This window comes from Chiloscyllium punctatum, chromosome 17 (genome assembly GCF_047496795.1).
Source record: "Chiloscyllium punctatum isolate Juve2018m chromosome 17, sChiPun1.3, whole genome shotgun sequence".
In the NCBI taxonomy this organism is placed as follows: Eukaryota; Metazoa; Chordata; class Chondrichthyes; order Orectolobiformes; family Hemiscylliidae; genus Chiloscyllium; species Chiloscyllium punctatum.
In genome coordinates this window covers 58294066-58311942 of record NC_092755.1, presented here as the reverse complement: position 1 = coordinate 58311942, position 17877 = coordinate 58294066, and the positions used below count along the sequence as shown (strand labels likewise).

General features: G+C 46.0%; 1 protein-coding gene across 3 annotated transcripts in view; it reads right to left on the bottom strand.

Annotated features, from left to right (window-relative positions):
• Positions 1-3807: 3807 nt before the first annotated feature.
• Positions 3808-17877, bottom strand: part of LOC140487875 (calcium-binding protein 1-like) — a 121064-nt gene continuing 106994 nt past the window's right edge. For all 3 annotated transcript variants that reach the window (XM_072587246.1, XM_072587247.1, XM_072587248.1), the window contains 2 exons: positions 16705-16852; positions 3808-9109 (listed from right to left, as the gene is read on the bottom strand). In XM_072587246.1, coding sequence (XP_072443347.1) covers positions 9084-9109; positions 16705-16852 — 174 coding nt within the window. In that variant the 3' untranslated portion in view covers positions 3808-9083. The remainder of the gene's footprint in view (positions 9110-16704; positions 16853-17877) is intronic.

Here is a 17877-nt window from a genome sequence, read left to right as displayed (position 1 = left end):
GTTTTGGGGAGCTGGGGTCATTTCAGGGACCCTTTGCTTCAAATTTCCTTCAAACTCCTTCCCTGCCCTCGGGTACCCTTCCAATCAAAAACTCTCTGCCAACTTCCACCCCACACTCAGCTTTCCTTTTGCTTTGGTCTGCTGTTCATCTCTCCTATAAAAGCACCTGAGGTACAGCAGCCACACCACAGCGATGTCTGAGTATCATTTGTTATCAGTGGTCTTCACGAGGAATAGGGTAAATGCTATCAAGCAATCCATGCCGTGATTAAACAAGGGCCAGTTCATGTGCTGTACTGTCGTAGGCTCTACCTTTTCTCAGACCCAATCATTGCCACAATTTGCCAGCAGGGAAGTTGCAATGGCCACAATCCAAACAGTTTCTGCAGACAAACGCAATAACTGCTCCCTTGCACAAGTTTGCAAGAAGAAATGAGCCCAAGATGATTTTTTTTTTCTCTGTTGGGGAGCCATTTCTGGCCCTCACATCAGGAACAAAAACGAAAAGCAGACTCAGGTGTTTACACCGGGCAGTGGATGTTCCACAGATTCCGATGGGTTTCCTGTAGGATTGCAAACCAGGACACAATTTCCCTGTTAAAGATGACTGATGCTTGTATTGGGGCGGATGGTCCTGTTGTGAGGGGGCTTTTCCAGTACAGATTATGTCCCAAAATTGCCCCTCCTCCACCCCCCCCCCCCCATATAAATTGTTTACTAGAAACAACAAGAAGTGACAGGGATGAAATTCTCCTCCAATTTATTACTGGATGGAGTCAGGCCATTTGGCCCATTGAGCACTTCCCTTCACATCAATCACTTGCTTTAACCCCACTCTCCTCCTGGCTCCCTATGACCGTCATCTTTTAGAGTTATACAGCACAGAAACAGACCCTTTGATCCATCCAGTCCATGCCGACCATAATCCCACCTGCCTGCTCCTGGCCCAAAAATCTTCAAATCTTTCCTATTCATGGACTTACCCAAATGTCTTTTAAATGTAACCATACCCACATCTGCCACTTCCTTAGGGAGTTCACTGCACACATGAACCACACTCTGTGTAAAAATGCTGCCCCTCCTGTCTTATTAAAATCTTTCTCCTCTCACCTTAAAAATTTGCCACATAGTTTTGAGCTCCCCTCCCAAGGGAAAAGACATCTGCCATTCAACTTTTCTATCCCCCTCATGATTTTATAAACCTCTATAAGGTCACCCCTCAACCTCCTGTGAAAGAATCCCCAACCTATCCAGCCTCTCCTTCTAACTCAAACCCTCCATTCCCAGCAACATTCTTGTAAATCTTTTCTGAACCCTCTCCAGCTGAATAATATCCTTCCTATAACTGGGCGCCCAGAACTGGACGCAGTGCTCCAGAAGAGGCCTCACCAACATCCTGTACACCCTCAACATGATGTCTTAACCTCTTTAAAACCAAACTGGTCTGGACATAACTTTGAATCCAAGTAATCGTAAACTGTGCCTTTGAAAGTCTAAACTTGTTGCCGTCTCACTAACCAGTGGATAACCATCACATTTCCTTTACCTTTCAGTGGTAAGGTTGAAAATCTCTCTCTCTCAGGTGGTAACCTTCTCAGATCTACTGAAAATGTTCTAATCTTCCAGGCTCTTGTTGAAACTGTAGCCCACTCCCCCCCCCCCCCCCCCTCATCCCTGGTAATATCCTGGTGAGAAGGAACCATAGCGTCACAATGGTTAACTTTCCCTTCTGCAGTTTCCAAAGCTGTACATAAATCTCTGAGCGCCTGTTGATTTCAGGCCAGGTACAATTTCCACATTGAGAAAGCACCTTTCAATGTACTCGAAATGGTTCAAAGTGCTCACGTAGCCAGTGGATTATCGTAGAAGTGCAGTTGTTCTTTTAAAGGCAGATGGAAAAGTGTTTGCTCATTCCATCTCATCTTAATGTGGAGATGCCAGTGTTGGACTGGGGTGGTCAACGTTAAAAATCACACAACACCAGGTAATAGTCCACCAGGTTTATTTGGAAGTACAAGCTTTCGGAACGCTGCTCCTTCATCAGGTAGTTAGTGGGGCAGAATGATAGGACACAGAATTTACAGTAAAAGATCAAAGTGTCATACAACTGATACAATGTATTGAACAAACCTATATTGCTGTTAAGTCTTTAATCACTTAGAATGGGGATGCAGATTTCAATTCATTAATATGTAAATCCCAGAACTTCTTTCAAGTCACATTCCTGAGATAGCTTAAGGTTATATAAAAAGAAGTGACATCTCAGCTCAGACAATGTATTAAAGATATGAGATTATAGTCTGTCTGTATCCCAACCTTGAGTCAGACTCATTCTATTTCTAACGTAGGAATTTATAAAATGTCACATGGACTGACTGCCAACTGATTATCTGCTTGTTGAACAAAATAGAATGTACCAGCAAATACAAATCTGCAAATGCAAATTTACCCCATGGACTTCTCTGTGAGTGTGTGTGTGGGCGAGTGTGCACGAGAGGGTGAAGAGTGTGTCTGCGTGTGAGGCGGTGGTGGGGGGGGAAAGAGTGTGCATGTGCTGATGAGAGGGGGAGAGTGGTGTGTACGCACGAGAGAATGAGTGTGTGCATGAGTGTGTGTACTTGATAGTGTGTGTGCTCAGGTGTGATGGAATATATGCCTGTGAGAGGGTATGCGCGCGTGTGTGTGTGTGTGTGTGTGTCTGAGAGAGGACGTGTCTGTGTACATGTGTGTGTCTGTCTGTCTTTGTGTATCATGCAGTGGGGTCACCTGTAGTGTGACATGAACCCAAGGTCCCAGTTGAGGCCCTCCCCATGGGTACTTGAACATAGCTATCACCTTCTGCTCAGCGACTCTGCATTGTTACTTGTCCCGAAGTCCACCTTGGAGGAGGGAGGGTCACCTGAAGGTCCGAGGCCGAATGACCCTGACCGCTGAAGTGTTCTCCAACTGGGAGGGAACATCCCTGTCTGGCAATTGTTGCGTGGTGTCCATTCATCCGTTGCTGTAGCCTCTGTTTGGCCTCGCCAATGTACCAAGCCTCAGGGCATCCTTGCCTGCAGCGTATGAGATAGACAACATTGGCCGGTCACATGAGTACCTGCCGTGTACATGGTGGGAGGTGTCCCCATGTGTAATGGTGGTATCTGTGTCGACACTCTGATACGTCTTGCAGTGGTTGCCATGACAGGGTTGTATGGTGTTATTGTCGATGTTGTCCTGAAGGCTGGGCAGTTTGCTGCGAACAATGGTCTGTTTAAGGTTATTTAAAGGTGAGAAATAGAGGTGTAGGGAAGGCCTTGGTGTGGTGCTCATCCTCATCAATAACATGTTGCAGGCCACGAAGAACATGGTGCAGCTTCTCTGCTCCCGGGAAGTACTGGACAACGAAGGATACCCTATCGGTTACATCCTGTGCCTGTCTCCTGAGGAGGTCATTCCAGTTTCTCGCTGTGGCACTTCAGAACTGGTGGTCAATGAGTTGAGCATCATTCCCTGTTCTTATGAGGGTGTCCTTCAGCACCTTCAGGTGTCCATCACGTTGCTCCTCACCTGAACAGATCCTGTGTATGGGTAGGGCTTGTCCGTAGAGGATGGCTGTTTTAATATTTTTCGGGTGGAAGCTAGAAGTTCTGCGATTTACTTATTAATCAGTCAAAACCTGCAATTTCATTCTAAATGATTAAAGACTTAACAGCGATCCAGGTTTGTTCAATACATTGCATCAGTTGTATGACACTTTAATCTTTTACCATAAGTTCTGTGTCCTATTATCCTGCCTCACTAGCTACCTGAAGGAGCAGTGGTCTGAAAGCTTATACTTCCAAACAAACCTGTTGGACGATAACCTGGTTTCACTACTGGGTCCTTTACTTTTCATCATTTATATAAATGATTTGGATGTGAGCTTAAGAGGTATACTTAGTAAGTTTGCTGATGACATCAAAATTGGACGTGTTGTGGACAGCAAAGAAGGTTACCTCAGTTTACAATGGGATCTTGATCAGATGGCCCAATGGGCTGAGAAGTGGCAGATGGAGTTTAATTTAGAGAATTGCGAGGTGCTGTATTTTCAGAAAGCTAATCTTAGCAGGACTTGTACACTTAATGCTAAGGTCCTAGGGAGTGTTGCTGAACAAAGAGACCTTGGAGTGCAGGTTCATAGCTCCTTGAAAGTAGAGTCCCAGGTATGTAGGATAGTGAAGAAGGTGTTTGGTATGCTTTCCTTTATTGGTCAGAGTATTGAGTACAGGAGTTGAGAGGTCATGTTGCGGCTGTACAGAACATTGGTTAGGCCACTGTTGGAATATTGCATGCAATTCAGGTCTCCTTCCTATCGGAAAGATGTTGTGAACCTTGAAAGGGTTCAGAAAAGATTTACAAGGATGTTGCCAGGGTTGGAGGATTTGAGCTATAGGGAGAGGCTGAACAGGCTGGGGCTGTTTTCCCAGTCGGAGGCTGAGGGGTGACCTTGTAGAGGTTGATAAAATCATGAGAGGCATGGATAGGGTAAATAGACAAGGTGTTTTCCCTGGGGTGGGGGAGTCCAGAACTAGAGGGCATAGGTTCAGGGTGAGAGGGGCAAGATATAAAAGAGACCTAAGGGGCAACTTTATCACGCAGAGGGTGGTACGTGTATGGAATGAGCTGCCAGAGGAAGTGGTGGAGGCTGGTACAATTGCTACATTTAAAAGGCATCTGAATGGTTATATGAATAGGAAGGGTTTGGAGGGATATGGGGTGGGTGCTGGCAGATGGGACTAGATTGGGTTGGGATATCTGGTCAGCATGGATGGGTTGGACTGAAGGGTCTGTTTCCATGCTGTACATCTCTATGACTATGGTGTTGTGTGATTTTTAATGTAATCACTATAGGGACCATAGCTCCTATAGAGTGGGGCCCACTCCAAAGTCCTGGGAAATTGGAAAGGTGCCAGGCACACCAATGAGTAAAGCTGAATGATCACTGGGGAGTTTGCTTCTTTTAATTGCAAAGAGCACAGGTTAGCATCTTAAATGGTTTGGCCCCAGCTGTACTTGTCACTGCCTTGAGTAACTCTGCAGTTGTTCTGGTGCAACCTACAGACAGGGGCACATCAGGTGGAACCCTGGACCAGAATAGCACACAAACTCCCTGTGCCAGGATCTCCTGATGTGGAGACGTGGTGAGGGAGAAGTACAGATGACCCTCTACCCCATCTTCTCTTTGGGAGGTGGAACCCCAGCCCACAGAACAGGCCCCTGTGATCTCCTGACAATCCGCATGAGAATAACTGATCTATCATTTCCTGACCTCTGCCTGATAAATCAAAGCCTTTGATCCATGTAATTATGGCTCCAGCTACAAAAAACAACAAGGAATATCACAATGGAAAGGTTTGCAAACAGGAATCGAGGTTTAGAGGGACAAAAGCAGTAGAGTTGAGGACTGTTATATCTGCCACAATCTCACTAAATGGCAGAGCAGACTCGATGGGCCGAATGGTCCATTTCTGCCTCTAGGTCTTAGGATCCAACTCTATCCCATCATGCTCCACTGCAGTGATACGGCAAGTGCTCAGCCAGAGGAGATACACTGAAAACAACAAATGCTGGAGATCACAACAGGTCAGACAGCATCCATGGAGAGAGAGCAAACTAATGTACACCTAACAATATAGCACAGGTCTAGCGAATCACATGCAAGCAACTGCAGATATTTATTTACAAATAAACTTGTTAAATCTCCAATTAATTATTCCACAATCTGGTCCCAGTGGAGAATAATTACACCAAATAAATACTTAAATGTCCTTTAGAAATGACATTGAGCATTATCTTCATACAATCTGATAGTCTTTGAGGCATACAGGATGAAACTGAATTGCTCACTGCACTTATTCCATTATATCATGATACCATTTTAGGGTGGCATGGTGGCTCAGTGGTTAGCATTACAACCTCACATCACCAGGGACCCAGATTCAATTCCTGCCTCGGGCGACTGTCTGTGTGGAGTTTGCACATTGTCTGTGTGGGTTTCCTCCCACAATTTAAGGATGTGCAGGTCAGGTGCACTGGCCAGGGGTAAATGTAGAGTAATAGGGTAGGACTCTTTAGAGTTGGTGTGGAATTGTTCGGCCAAATGGCTTGCTTCCACACAGTAGGGACTCTATGAGATACTCATTGCTATTTGACAGAACGTCATTCAAATTCCTTCACTTTTGGCTGTTCCCTGGTTGGTTATCTCAGGTGATTTGAACCTGACTATCCAGAGAGAAGGTGCTATGATGGTGTTGGTTTCCTCCTCAGTTACTTGTCCTGGAGCCAGTTTCTCTTCTCCTCATCCCCAGCAGCAGCTTTGGTTACAGGCTCCAGTAACCAGTCATTTTGAGATTGCCTCTGAAATGGCAGCATTCGAGGCCATTTTACCTTGAATTGCCTTGTGCAGTGTTGAGTAATATGGCCTGGGAAGATTGCAGTTGTATCTCTGGTCAGTGCTGATGATAGTCTGAGCTGGGGAAAGAGAGGAAAAGGTATTCCAGATCGGATTACTCTCCTCTAGCTGAAACAGCGCAATCTGGAAGAGATGCTTTCATTAATCAGTCAACTGGATCACAAGCGGGATGTCTATCAATGGAATACCATACATTCCCAAACATGGAGAGAAGCTTGAATGTGGGATAGGCTTGGTTCTAAGGGTCAGCCTTTCAGAATCAAAGGACTCCCTGGAAGTCCTAAAGCCTCAGAGGTCTCCATCCAGGTCATGGTATCTGTGATTCACAAGTTGCAGAACGTGAATGCCTCATTACAAACCCAGCGTATTCCTTCTCCAATACATGTCCAAGGGAGACCACACTCAATTCATTTCAAAGGATATAAGGTCAATGTAATGGCCAGTTGATATTTATGGAGGGTGGAGTGAATCTGTGGCTAGGGATTTGCAGAGCATTGGGTTCTTTGGCACCATCTCCCCTCCCCGCCCCACCTCGCCAAACATCTGCTGGGGGTCTCCCACAGCCACTCATCATTCAACAGGCACTCAATGGTTTGGGGGGGTGGGGGGAAAGACATCTGTTCCCCCCCGCCCCAACCGCCTCTATCTGAGGAGGAAGGCTTGATTTAGAGAGACCCTCTTAACAATCATATTGGTTGGTAGAGCTGTAGTGTCAACAGGACTGGTTTTGAGCAGTGGACTGCAGCAACACCCCTCAGGAAGCAGGATCTGGTGAAAGAGGGGTGAGGGGTCAGGGCCATGAGGTCAGAGGCCCGGGTTAATGACTTTGTAGGTCCCAGCAGTGACCATGCCAGAGTATCATTCCTTCCTCAAACCTCATGCCCGACACCAACCTGCCCAGTAAAGTATTAACCACGTGGCCTGTGTCTCCCATTCCCTCACCTCGAGTCTAAAACAGTGTGGGGGTCAGAATGGGACATGCCAGAGGAGGGAGGTCAAATCCTGCCCTGGGTTCAATAGTCAACAGCACGGTCCCATCAGTCTGAAGAGAATTGCTGTGTCTATCTCACCCCCACCCCAACTCCCCTAACCTGTTGCTGCAACCTTTAGCACGGACAAGCCAGAGAGTAACTAACACCTGGGGCAGGAGGAGGGAGCGGCAAAAGGTATTCCGGAACATTCCAATTCCTATGCAGTACCTAGCCAGAGAGTGGGTTGATGTTAACACTAAATGGCTGAAATAGTGCAAACTAGTTCTAGTACTAATGTTCCTCACCCTAATGAGTATAAAAGAAAAAAAAATCAAGAAATCATTGAGGAAATGAGGCCATTCCACCCATAATAGCAATGTTGGATCTCCAAACTACCTATCCAATCCCCAAGTTTGCTCACTCTCTTGCTCCTTCTCTGTAGCTGTAAACATTATATACTGCATTCTGTTCTATTACCCTGATGTACTTACGTAAGGTATGATTTGTCTGAATAGTACGCAAAACAATACTTTTCACTGTATCTTGGTACACATGATAATCATAAATCAAATCAAAATCACTGCCCTGCAAAGGTTCCACCTTCATCTTTATCCAATTCCCTTCCGGAATTGGAAGTGAGTGCACGCTACAAAGGACATTGGGAACAGAGAAACGACAGAGACTGGCAAGACTCATATTTCACCTCCCAGCCATGTCAGAGTGATGGCTGGATGGGAATTAGCCAAAGAAAGCCTGGCATTGAAAGTGGTCTTTTAAGAGTGGGACATCTCTTGGGCTGCAGCCAAAGAGATTGCAAAGGATTGGGGCTGGTGATGGAGTCTTGTTGCCCACTGTCCTGCACAAGCCGAGAGGAACTACGATTTTGAAATCTACTACTGAATCTGCTCCCACTGCCCCTTCAGGCATTGCCTTCCAGATTACAACACGTTGCAGAGAGTTCAATCAGAATGAAGAAAGGGAGCAAGTCAGCTTGCCCTCTGTGACTGAAGATTGTTCCACTGCGTTTGAACGACTCTGCTGTGCTGAGGAACGGAATCCTGGATAAACTGAGGAAAATTGGGACGTTTTTGTTTCTTCTGTGAAGCGAGTACAGCAGGCTCATACAAGAACGCTTTACATTCCAGTTTCTGCCATTTCAATTCAATTCTCAACCCATTCATTATAACACTTTAATCAAAGTAGTGCAGAGGCAAATTTAATGTAAGTCTGTCAGTCAGTGTGGGCAGTGCAGCCACACAGTAATGCTTCTCCCTGATATTCCGAATAATCGCTGAAGGCTATATCCTCCAAAGCCAGGTAAAAGACAGAGGACCTATAAACAGCTTGGTACGATGTTAAATTTCATCTGTTAATTACATTGGCGACTTGACTTTGAGCAATGCACACTGAAAGAGATGCCACCTCACCACTGAGTGGGTATGGACAGGCCTTGGTGAGGATCAGCCCCTGAGCTGTGTAACTCAGGCAGCAGAGGAATATAAAGAGTTTCTGTTTCAGTTCGTTGCTCCAACGTGGAGGACTGGAAGCTTGGACAGAAGAGGTTTCGCTCCGTAATTCGGAGGAGCTGCTCAATACAGCCTCTACAGCAGCATTAAGATATTGCGATGGTCTCTGTGAAGTTGGTGGCTCTTCATTCAGGGAGGGCCTGCTCTCCATCCTCAGCGTGACATCATCCGGACAAATTCTGCCAAGAGAACAGCAACGGTCAATACAGAAACCAACTACAGTCAAGAGCTCTGAAAGACTGTTAAAAACAATTCTTACACAACACAAAGCTTGGCAAATAAACCAGCCAGAATTCACTCTCTCTCCCTGACAGCCCAGGGTCAGGGCACTCTCTCTCTCTCTTCCCACCCCCTCACCCCCAACAGCCCAGGGTCAGGGCTAGCTCTTTCTCCCCACCCACCCCCCCCCCCCCCCCCCGCCACCGACATCCCAGAGTCAGGGGTCTCTGTCTCTCTCCCCGGCATGGACGAGTTATACAGTCGTAGAGATGTACAGCATGGAAACAGGCCCTAGAGTCCACCTTATCCATGCTGACCAGATATCCCAACCCAATCTAGTCCCACCTGCCAGCACCCGCCCCATATCCCTCCAAACCCTTCCTATTCATATACCCATCCAGATGCCTTTTAAATGTTGCAATTGTACCAGCCTCCACCACTTCCTCTGGCAGCTCATTCCATACACGTACCACCCTCTATGTGAAAAAGTTGCCCCTTAGGTCTCTTTTATATCTTGCCCCTCTCACCCCGAACCTATGCCCTCTAGTTCTGGACTCCCTCACCTCAGGGAAGAGACTGTCTATCTATCCTATCCATGCCCCTCATGATTTTATAAACCTCTATAAAGTCACCCCTCAGCCTCCAATGCGCCAGGGAAAACAGCCCTAATCTATTCAACTTCTCCATATAGTTCAAAACCTCCAACCCTGGCAACATCCTTGTAAATCTTTTCTGAACCCTTTCAAGATTCACAACATTCTTCCAATAGGAAGGAGACCAGAATTGCACGCAATATTCCAACAGTGCCTTAACCAATGTCCTGTATGGCTGCAACATGACCTCCCAACTCCTGTACTCAATACTCTGACCAATAAAGGAAAGCATACCAAACACCTTCTTCACTATCCTATCTACCTGTGACTCCACTTTCAAGGAGCTATGAACCTGCACTCCAAGGTCTCTTTGTTCAGCAACACTCGCGAGGACCTTTCCATTAAGTGTATAAGTCCTGCTAAGATTTGCTTTCCCAAAATGCAGCCTCTCGCATTTAGAGGAATTAAACTCCATCTGCCACTTCCCAGCCCATTGGCCCATCTCATCCAGATCCCATTGTATTCTGAGGTAACCTTCTTTGCTGTCCACAACTGTGTTTCCGTGCTGTACATCGCTATGACTATTACTCTATGTTGTTTTTCCTCCTAGATTGGAGAACTGCATGTGAGAATGTGTCTGAATTTGCCTTTGTGCCAAGGGGTGTATTTATGGAATGTTACTATATTGGAACAGTTAATGAGTAGTAGGTACTGTATCTATTATTCAGTTAAGTTTTCTAATAGTTAAGCTACTTTAAATGCCTCTTTCTTTTGTTTGTATTTTAACCATAGTGTTTAAATAAATTGTGTTCTGTTTAATGTTGAGTAGTTTGACCAGTCATATTTCATTTGGAAAGCAGCACTTCCACATCTTCCTGTACCTTTAAAACAAGAAACAGTTAGGGTCTAGGCTACCTTCTTAAAGTATATTGAGGGTCCATAACAGCATTTTAGACTGCACCTACCCACACGACTATGAGACTAGAGTCATAGGTCAGCCAGACCAGTGAAGAATTAGAGTTCATTTCCTGAAACGACATCAGTGAACCAGATGGGTTTTACAACAATTGACGATGGGATGATAGTTACCCTCCCAATTTTTATGAATTGAGTTTAAATTCCTCCAGTTGCACGGTGGGAGTTAAACCCATGGACCAGAGCCCGGGTCTCTCTGTCTCTCTCGAAGGATTACCAGCACCAGTGACATCAGCATGAGGCCATATCGCCCACCTAAGGCGGCAGCCTCCTGGAAGCTACCGTTTCCTAATCTACCCATTCAGGGGTGATAGTACCCACCTCTGCAGCAGGTGGGACATGAATCCTGACCTCCTGGCTCAGGAGGTAGAGACACTGCCACTGTACCCTACCGAAAGAAGGCTCTCTAGAGATCTGAAATCAGACTAGCTGGCTTCAGAGTCCAGAGTGCTTACCATCGCTCCCAGGCTAGAGCTGCTTCATCAAGATCTGTTTCTGTTGAGTTGAAAAACAAGTCAGTCCTAGAATGATGGAATGGTTTGAGGGACTGAATGGCCTACCCCTGCTGCTAGCTTAATGGAAGCTCAACAAAAACTTTACAATCCATCTAATTCATCTTCTACCTTCTAGTAGCCTCTTGATTGGAACAGAGCTATTGGCTGATCAATAGGAACAAATCCCTGTCAACAGGTCTAAGACAGATCCACGAACCTCCCAGTGATGGAGAACTTTGGGAATTTTGGCTGCGCCCATATCTCAGAGTAAAGGTGTGGTTCCAGAAACAAAAATGGCGTCAACGATAGGCCCACCTTCCTGGAGCTGCTCGCAGCTCATTGGCTGAAGAAATCGGCAGAGATGTAGGGAGCATGTTCCAAATGTGTGCAGAAAAGGCCACACCAGTCAGTGCACAACACTAACCCGAATGCAGCAAGGAAACACACCCTTTGGTCCAACTAGTCCATGCTAACCATACTGGGAGAAAGAAAGGACTGAAGGGAACATTTCAGAGAACATCTCTGGGGCACATGCATTAAACAACCCCACCACCCATTGACCGAACATTTCAACTCCCTCTCCCACTCTGCCAAGGACATACAAATCCTGGGCCTCCTCCACTGCCAACCCATGCTTGGAGGAAGAACACCTCATCTTCCGCCTTGGGACCCTCCAAGCACACGGAATCAATGTATATTTCACCAGTTCCCTCATTTCCCCTCCCCCCACCCTATTCTAGATCCAACCCTCCAACTCGACACCACCTTCTTGATCTGTTCCTATCTGCCTATCTTCCTACCTGTCCATCTTCCTTCCCACCTATTCGCTCCACCCTTCTCTCCGACCTATCACCATCACCCCCCCACCTTCATCTACCTATTGTATGCCCAGCTACCATCCCCCTAACCATAGCCCCCCTCAGGCCACTCCCTCATTCCTGGTGAAGGTCTTATGCTCAAAACGTTGACTGTCCTGCTCCTCGGATGCTGCCTGACTCAATGTGCTTTTCCAGCGGCACACATTTTGATGTCAACCATAGTCCCAAACTAAGCTAGTTCCACCTGCCTGCTCTAGGCCCATATCCTTCCAAACATTTCTTATTCACGTACGTATCCAAATGTCTTTTAAACATTGTAACTATACCCATATCCAACACTTCCTCTGGAAGTTCATTCTACACACCAACCATCCTCTTTTTAAAAAGGTCGCCTCTCATGTCCATTTTAAATCTTTCTCCTCTGACATTAAAGATACACACCCTAGTTTTGAACTCCCCCAGCTTAAGGAAAAGACCTTTTCCTCATTTACTTTATCTACGCTCCTCATGATTTTATAAGCCTCGGCAAGGTCACCCGTCAACGTCAGAAGCTCCAGTGAAAAAAAAACACCCGGTCTTTTCAGCTTATTTTTGTATCTCAAGCCCTCCATTCCCGGCCACACCATCACTATGCCCGGTCTCAGCCTGAGGAAACTGCAGCAACATTCAGCAACAGGAGGGCTCCCTGTCAGAATCACTTAATGGAACAGAAATGCAGAAACTGCACAGGGTGGACCCTTTGAACCCACTCTGCAAGATCATGCCTGATCCTTCATCTCAGATACACCATGACACCGAAAATCGCGGAGGCTGTGGGGTAAGGCAGAAGATAGGATTGTGCACCAATGATGGAGCTGGTAGTTACCAGTCAATGAAAGGAAGAGACGGAGTGCGTAAATGTCATATTGTATCAAGGAACCATGAAAGTGCAGGGACGTTCAATAACAAAATAAGCTTAAAGGCTTTGTATCTTAATGCATGATGCATTTGGAATAATCATTGAATCACCACAGTACGGAAAGAGGCCATTTGGCCCATCGAGTATACACCAGCTCTCCAAAGAGCATCCCACCTAAACCCAGCTGTCTACCCTATCCCCATAGCCCAGTATTTCCCATGGCTAATCCACCTAGCCTGCACATCCCTGGAGAGTATGGACAGTTTATCATGGCCAATCTAGCTAATCTAGCATGTCTTCGGACTGGGTAGACAAATAAAGTAGTGAATTGATAACGAGATTGAATATAATCTCGTAGCTATTTTGAAAGCATGGCTTACAAGGAGATCAAAACCGGGAACTGAACATTCTGGAAAGTTTGATTTTTCAGAAAAACAGGAGGGGTAGACAGTAGAGATGCACTGTTAAGACGAAATGAAATGAGAACAGTTGACCCAGGATCAGATGATGTAGCATCCATCTGGGTGGAGGTAGACAATAGCAAGGGAAGGAATACGTTAGTAGGAGTAGTGTACAGACCCTCAGACTCCAGTAGCCATGCTGTGGGAAAGGCTATAAATCAATAAATAATTGGAGCATGTAAAAAAATAGCAAAATAATTATGGGTGACTTTCATCTTCATGTTGATTAGATTAATCAAATTGGAAAGGACAGCTACGACGACAAATTTAAAGAGTGAGTCAAAAGTCCAGTGTTGGAGGTGATATATTTGCATGGATAAAGAATGGATTAATGGGCAAGAAACAGCGACTGGGGATAAAAGGGGTTATTTTTCAGATAGGCGACCTGTCACCAGTGGGTTGCCACAGAGATCAATACTCACCTGTTGACAATATATATCAATGACTTGGAGGAAGGCAGCAAGTGTACCGTAACCAAATTCACAGACACTACAACAGATGGAAAGGCAGGTTATGGCAGGGATACTGATAGTTTAAGTAAGTGGGCAAAAAGTTGGCAAATGGAGAACAAATGTGGAAAAATGTGAAGTTGTTCGTTTTGGAAGGGAGCACAACAGAACAAAGTATTATTTAAAGGGAAAAAGAAACCTGCAGAAAGCTGTAGCACAAAGGGATGGGGGGACACTCATGGACGAAATATAGGTGCAGCAGGTAATCAGGAAGGCTAATGGAATGTTAGTCCTTATTCTCACAGAGGGGTGGGAGTATAAGAGTAGGGAAGTCTTACTGCAACTGTACAAGGGGCTGGGGAGACCACATTTGGAGTACAGTGAGCGGTTTTGGTTCCCTTACTTAAGGAAAATGATCATTTCATTGGAGGCAGATCAGAGAAGGCTCACTGGGATGATCCCTGGTGTGGAGAGTTGTCTTACGACCAAAGGCTAAAGAGGTTGGGAGTCTACTCACTGGAGTTTAGAAGAATGAGAGCTGATCTCATTGGAACAAACCGGATTCTTAATGGGCTTGAGAAAGTAAATGCTGAGAGGGTGTTTCCCTTCAAGGGACAGTCTAGGACCAGAGGGCATAGTCTCAGAATAAAGGGGTGCCAATTAAGAGGGAGATGAGGAGGAATTTCTTCTCTCGGGGGTTGAGAGTCATTGAACGTCCTTGCCAGAGCCCTTATGTACATTTAGACAGACAGATTCTTGATCAGTTGGGAACCAAGGGTAATGGGAAAGTGTCTGCGTGGCTTTCCTCTGGGGTGCTCCGGTTTCCTCCCCCAATCCAAAGACGTGCAGGTTAGGTAAACTGGCCATGCTAAACTGCCCCATAGTGTTCAGGGATGTTTAGGTTAGGTGCATTAGTCAGGGGTAAATGTACAGTAGGGAAATGGGTCTGGGTGGGTTACTCTTCGGAGGGTCAGTGTGCATTTGTTGGGCCGAAGGGCCTGTTTCCACACTGTAGGGATTCTATGATTCTAAGGAGAACAAAACCGTACACAACTTTCTAGGGTCTCACCAAGCACTCGCACAGCTGCAGTCAGGCTCCCTTCTTCCTGTACTATTGCAATGAAAGTCATTGGACCATTTGCCTTAACTGCTTGCTGCACCTGCATGCTTACTCCTGATGGATAAGGAACCTAGATCCCTTTGTACATTCACCTTTCCCAATCTATCACCATTTCCATAACACTCTGCCCATTCTGGCTTTCCTACCAACATGGACAACTTCACACTTATCCACATTTGGAGTCTTTTTCAGGTTGGCAGCCAGTGACTAATGGAGTCCTGCAAGGTTCAGGGTTGGGACCCCCAACTATTCACATTATACAGCAAGAATCTGGACAAAGGAAGTGAGGGCATTGACCCTAAGTTAGCAGATGACATCAAGATAAGTGGAGGGACAGGTCATATTAAAGGAAGCAGGAAGGCTATAGAAGGATTTGGAAAAGCTAGAAGAGTGGGCAAAGAGTTAACAGATGGAATACATCATGGAAAGTGTGAGGTTATACACTCTGGTAGGAAGAATGGAGGCCTGGATCATTTTCTAAATGAGGAAATGCTCTGGAAATCTAAAGCGTAATGGAACATGGGAGTCATGGTTCATGCAAGTTCATTTGGCAGTTAGGAAGGCAAATGTAATGTTAGTATTCATTTCAATACGGCAAGAATGTAAGAGTAGGAAGTATTGTTGAAGCTTTGTAAGACTCTGGTCAAACCGCATTTGGAATATTGTGAGCAGTTTCGGGCCCCGTAACAGGTGCTGGTGTTGGACTGCATCTAGAGGTGGTTCACAAGAGTGATCCTGGGAATGAAGGGCTTGTCGTACAAAGAGCAGGTCAGGACCAAGTCTGTACTCGCTGGAGTCTCGAAAGAGGATGGCGGGATCCAATTAAAACTTACAGAATTCAGAGAGGATAGGGTAGAGAGGATAGAGTGAACACAGAGGAGATGTTCCCACTAGCAGGACAGACTGGGACCCGAGGGGTCAGCCTCAGGGGGAAGGGACAACCCATTAGAATGGAGTTACGGAGGAATTTCGTCAGGCAGAGGATGGTTAATCTGTAGAACGCGTTGCCACAGAGGGCAGTGGATGCCAAGTCATTGAATGTATTCAAGACAGAGATGGATAGGTTCTTGATTAGGAGGGTCAAGGGTTATGTGGAGAAAGCAGGAGAATGGGGTTGAGAAACATATCAGCTGTGATCGAATGGAGGAGCAGATTCAATGGGCCAAATGGCCTAATTCTGCTTCTATATCTATGATCTTATGGTTATAGAGTATCTGCCAGGTATTTTCCCACTCATGACTTGCCTAAATTGTCTCGATGCCTCTTTATGTCCGTTCCCTACCCATACTTCCATCGAGAGTTGTATTGGCAGCAAACTTACAAATATTACGCTCACCAATGACTTTCAGGTGAGTGATGTTTTCCCTGTGTTAGCAGAAGGTTTTGATGGTTTGAAAAGTTATTGAGGATCTTGGTTCTGACTTCAGGGGCTATACTCTGATCAGTTATGTTGTCAGATCCATGAGAATATTTGTAGACCCATGGAGTTTGCAAGCTGCTGCTTCCAAACATACACAGGATTCACACTTTGCAATCCCGGTTTCTGTTACAGAGGACTATCCAATTTTACCCTGGTCACTTGTCCTCTCAAACCTGTTATGCTTTGTTTTTGACCCCATTTCCACCCCTTTCTCTTCTGTACACTAATTGTGCTGGTCTTTGGACACAGGGCAGGACCTGTGAACACACTATGAAAACTTAGCTAATGAAACATGAACAAAGCTAATCCAACAATGTCAGCTCTTACCTTCAAAGTCAACACGCCCATCCCCATTCAGATCAACATCTTTCAAGATTTCCTCAATATCTCTGTGTCCAACTTGCTGGCCCAGTAATTTCTTCATAGCTTCACGCAGTTCGGTCGTACTGATCTCTCCATCTCCGTTTGTGTCAAACTGTGTTTAATGAATACCGTGGTGTCTGAGTTTAGAACATCTATTAACAGGATTTGGCTGTTGCAAGTACTCCAACACATCAAGTCATTCTGAAATTCCTCATGCACATTCCCTTCAACTTTTAATTTTTATCTGACCAATCAGAAGCTGTAGTAGAAGGGGCAGCACCCTGACCAATCAGAAGCTGTGGTAGAAGGGGCAGCACCCTGACCAATCAGAAGCCATGGCACAAAGGGGCAGAACCCGGACCAATCAGAATCTGTGGTACAAGGGGCAGAACCCTGACCAATCAGAAGCTGTGGCACAAAGGGGCAGCACCCTGGCCAATCAGAAGATTATTGGATCTGGTCCCAGGACTTGAGTATATAATCTATAGCAGGTTAATACCTGTAATGCATACAGAGGCAGAATGCACTGAGAGAGCTCTGATCTTTCAGAGACCTTAATCTGAGCTGCTGTCTGCTCTCTCACCTGGATATCAAATATCCCACAAGGTGAGTTTTATTGGTGATGGGATTTCCTGCTCTGCCACCTAGAGTGTGAGTGGGGAACACGTTGCTGAATATTAAACACACCCTGAGGCATGATCATTGTCTGGGAGGCATCGCTTCTGTCCCTGACCCAGGAGGACGCCCCACCTCAGAGAGAGTGAGCTCGCGCACTGACTGATGAGGTCACTGGGAGCAATGGCCGCTGCCAAAACTGACAGAAGAAGCTGGGGGGTGGTCAGTAATGGAGGACTCCTCGTCCTCTTACCGTCTGAAGGGGATAATCTGCCAGCCCTTCCTCTTCCTGAATTCCTTCTGCTAGTTGGAAAGTTGTGGCCATGTGGGGAGAAAGCTCCCTTTAGGACTTTCATTGAAGTGGCAGTGGGCATTTGAGGAACCAGGAATGCTATCCCATTGGCATTATTTCAAACAACAAGGGGGGGGGAGAGGGGGGGAGAGGGGGCACCCCAGGGCCAGGCTAATATATTTATTCCTCAACTTGTAATGGAGGATCTGAACAAGATGGCATAGCTGTGC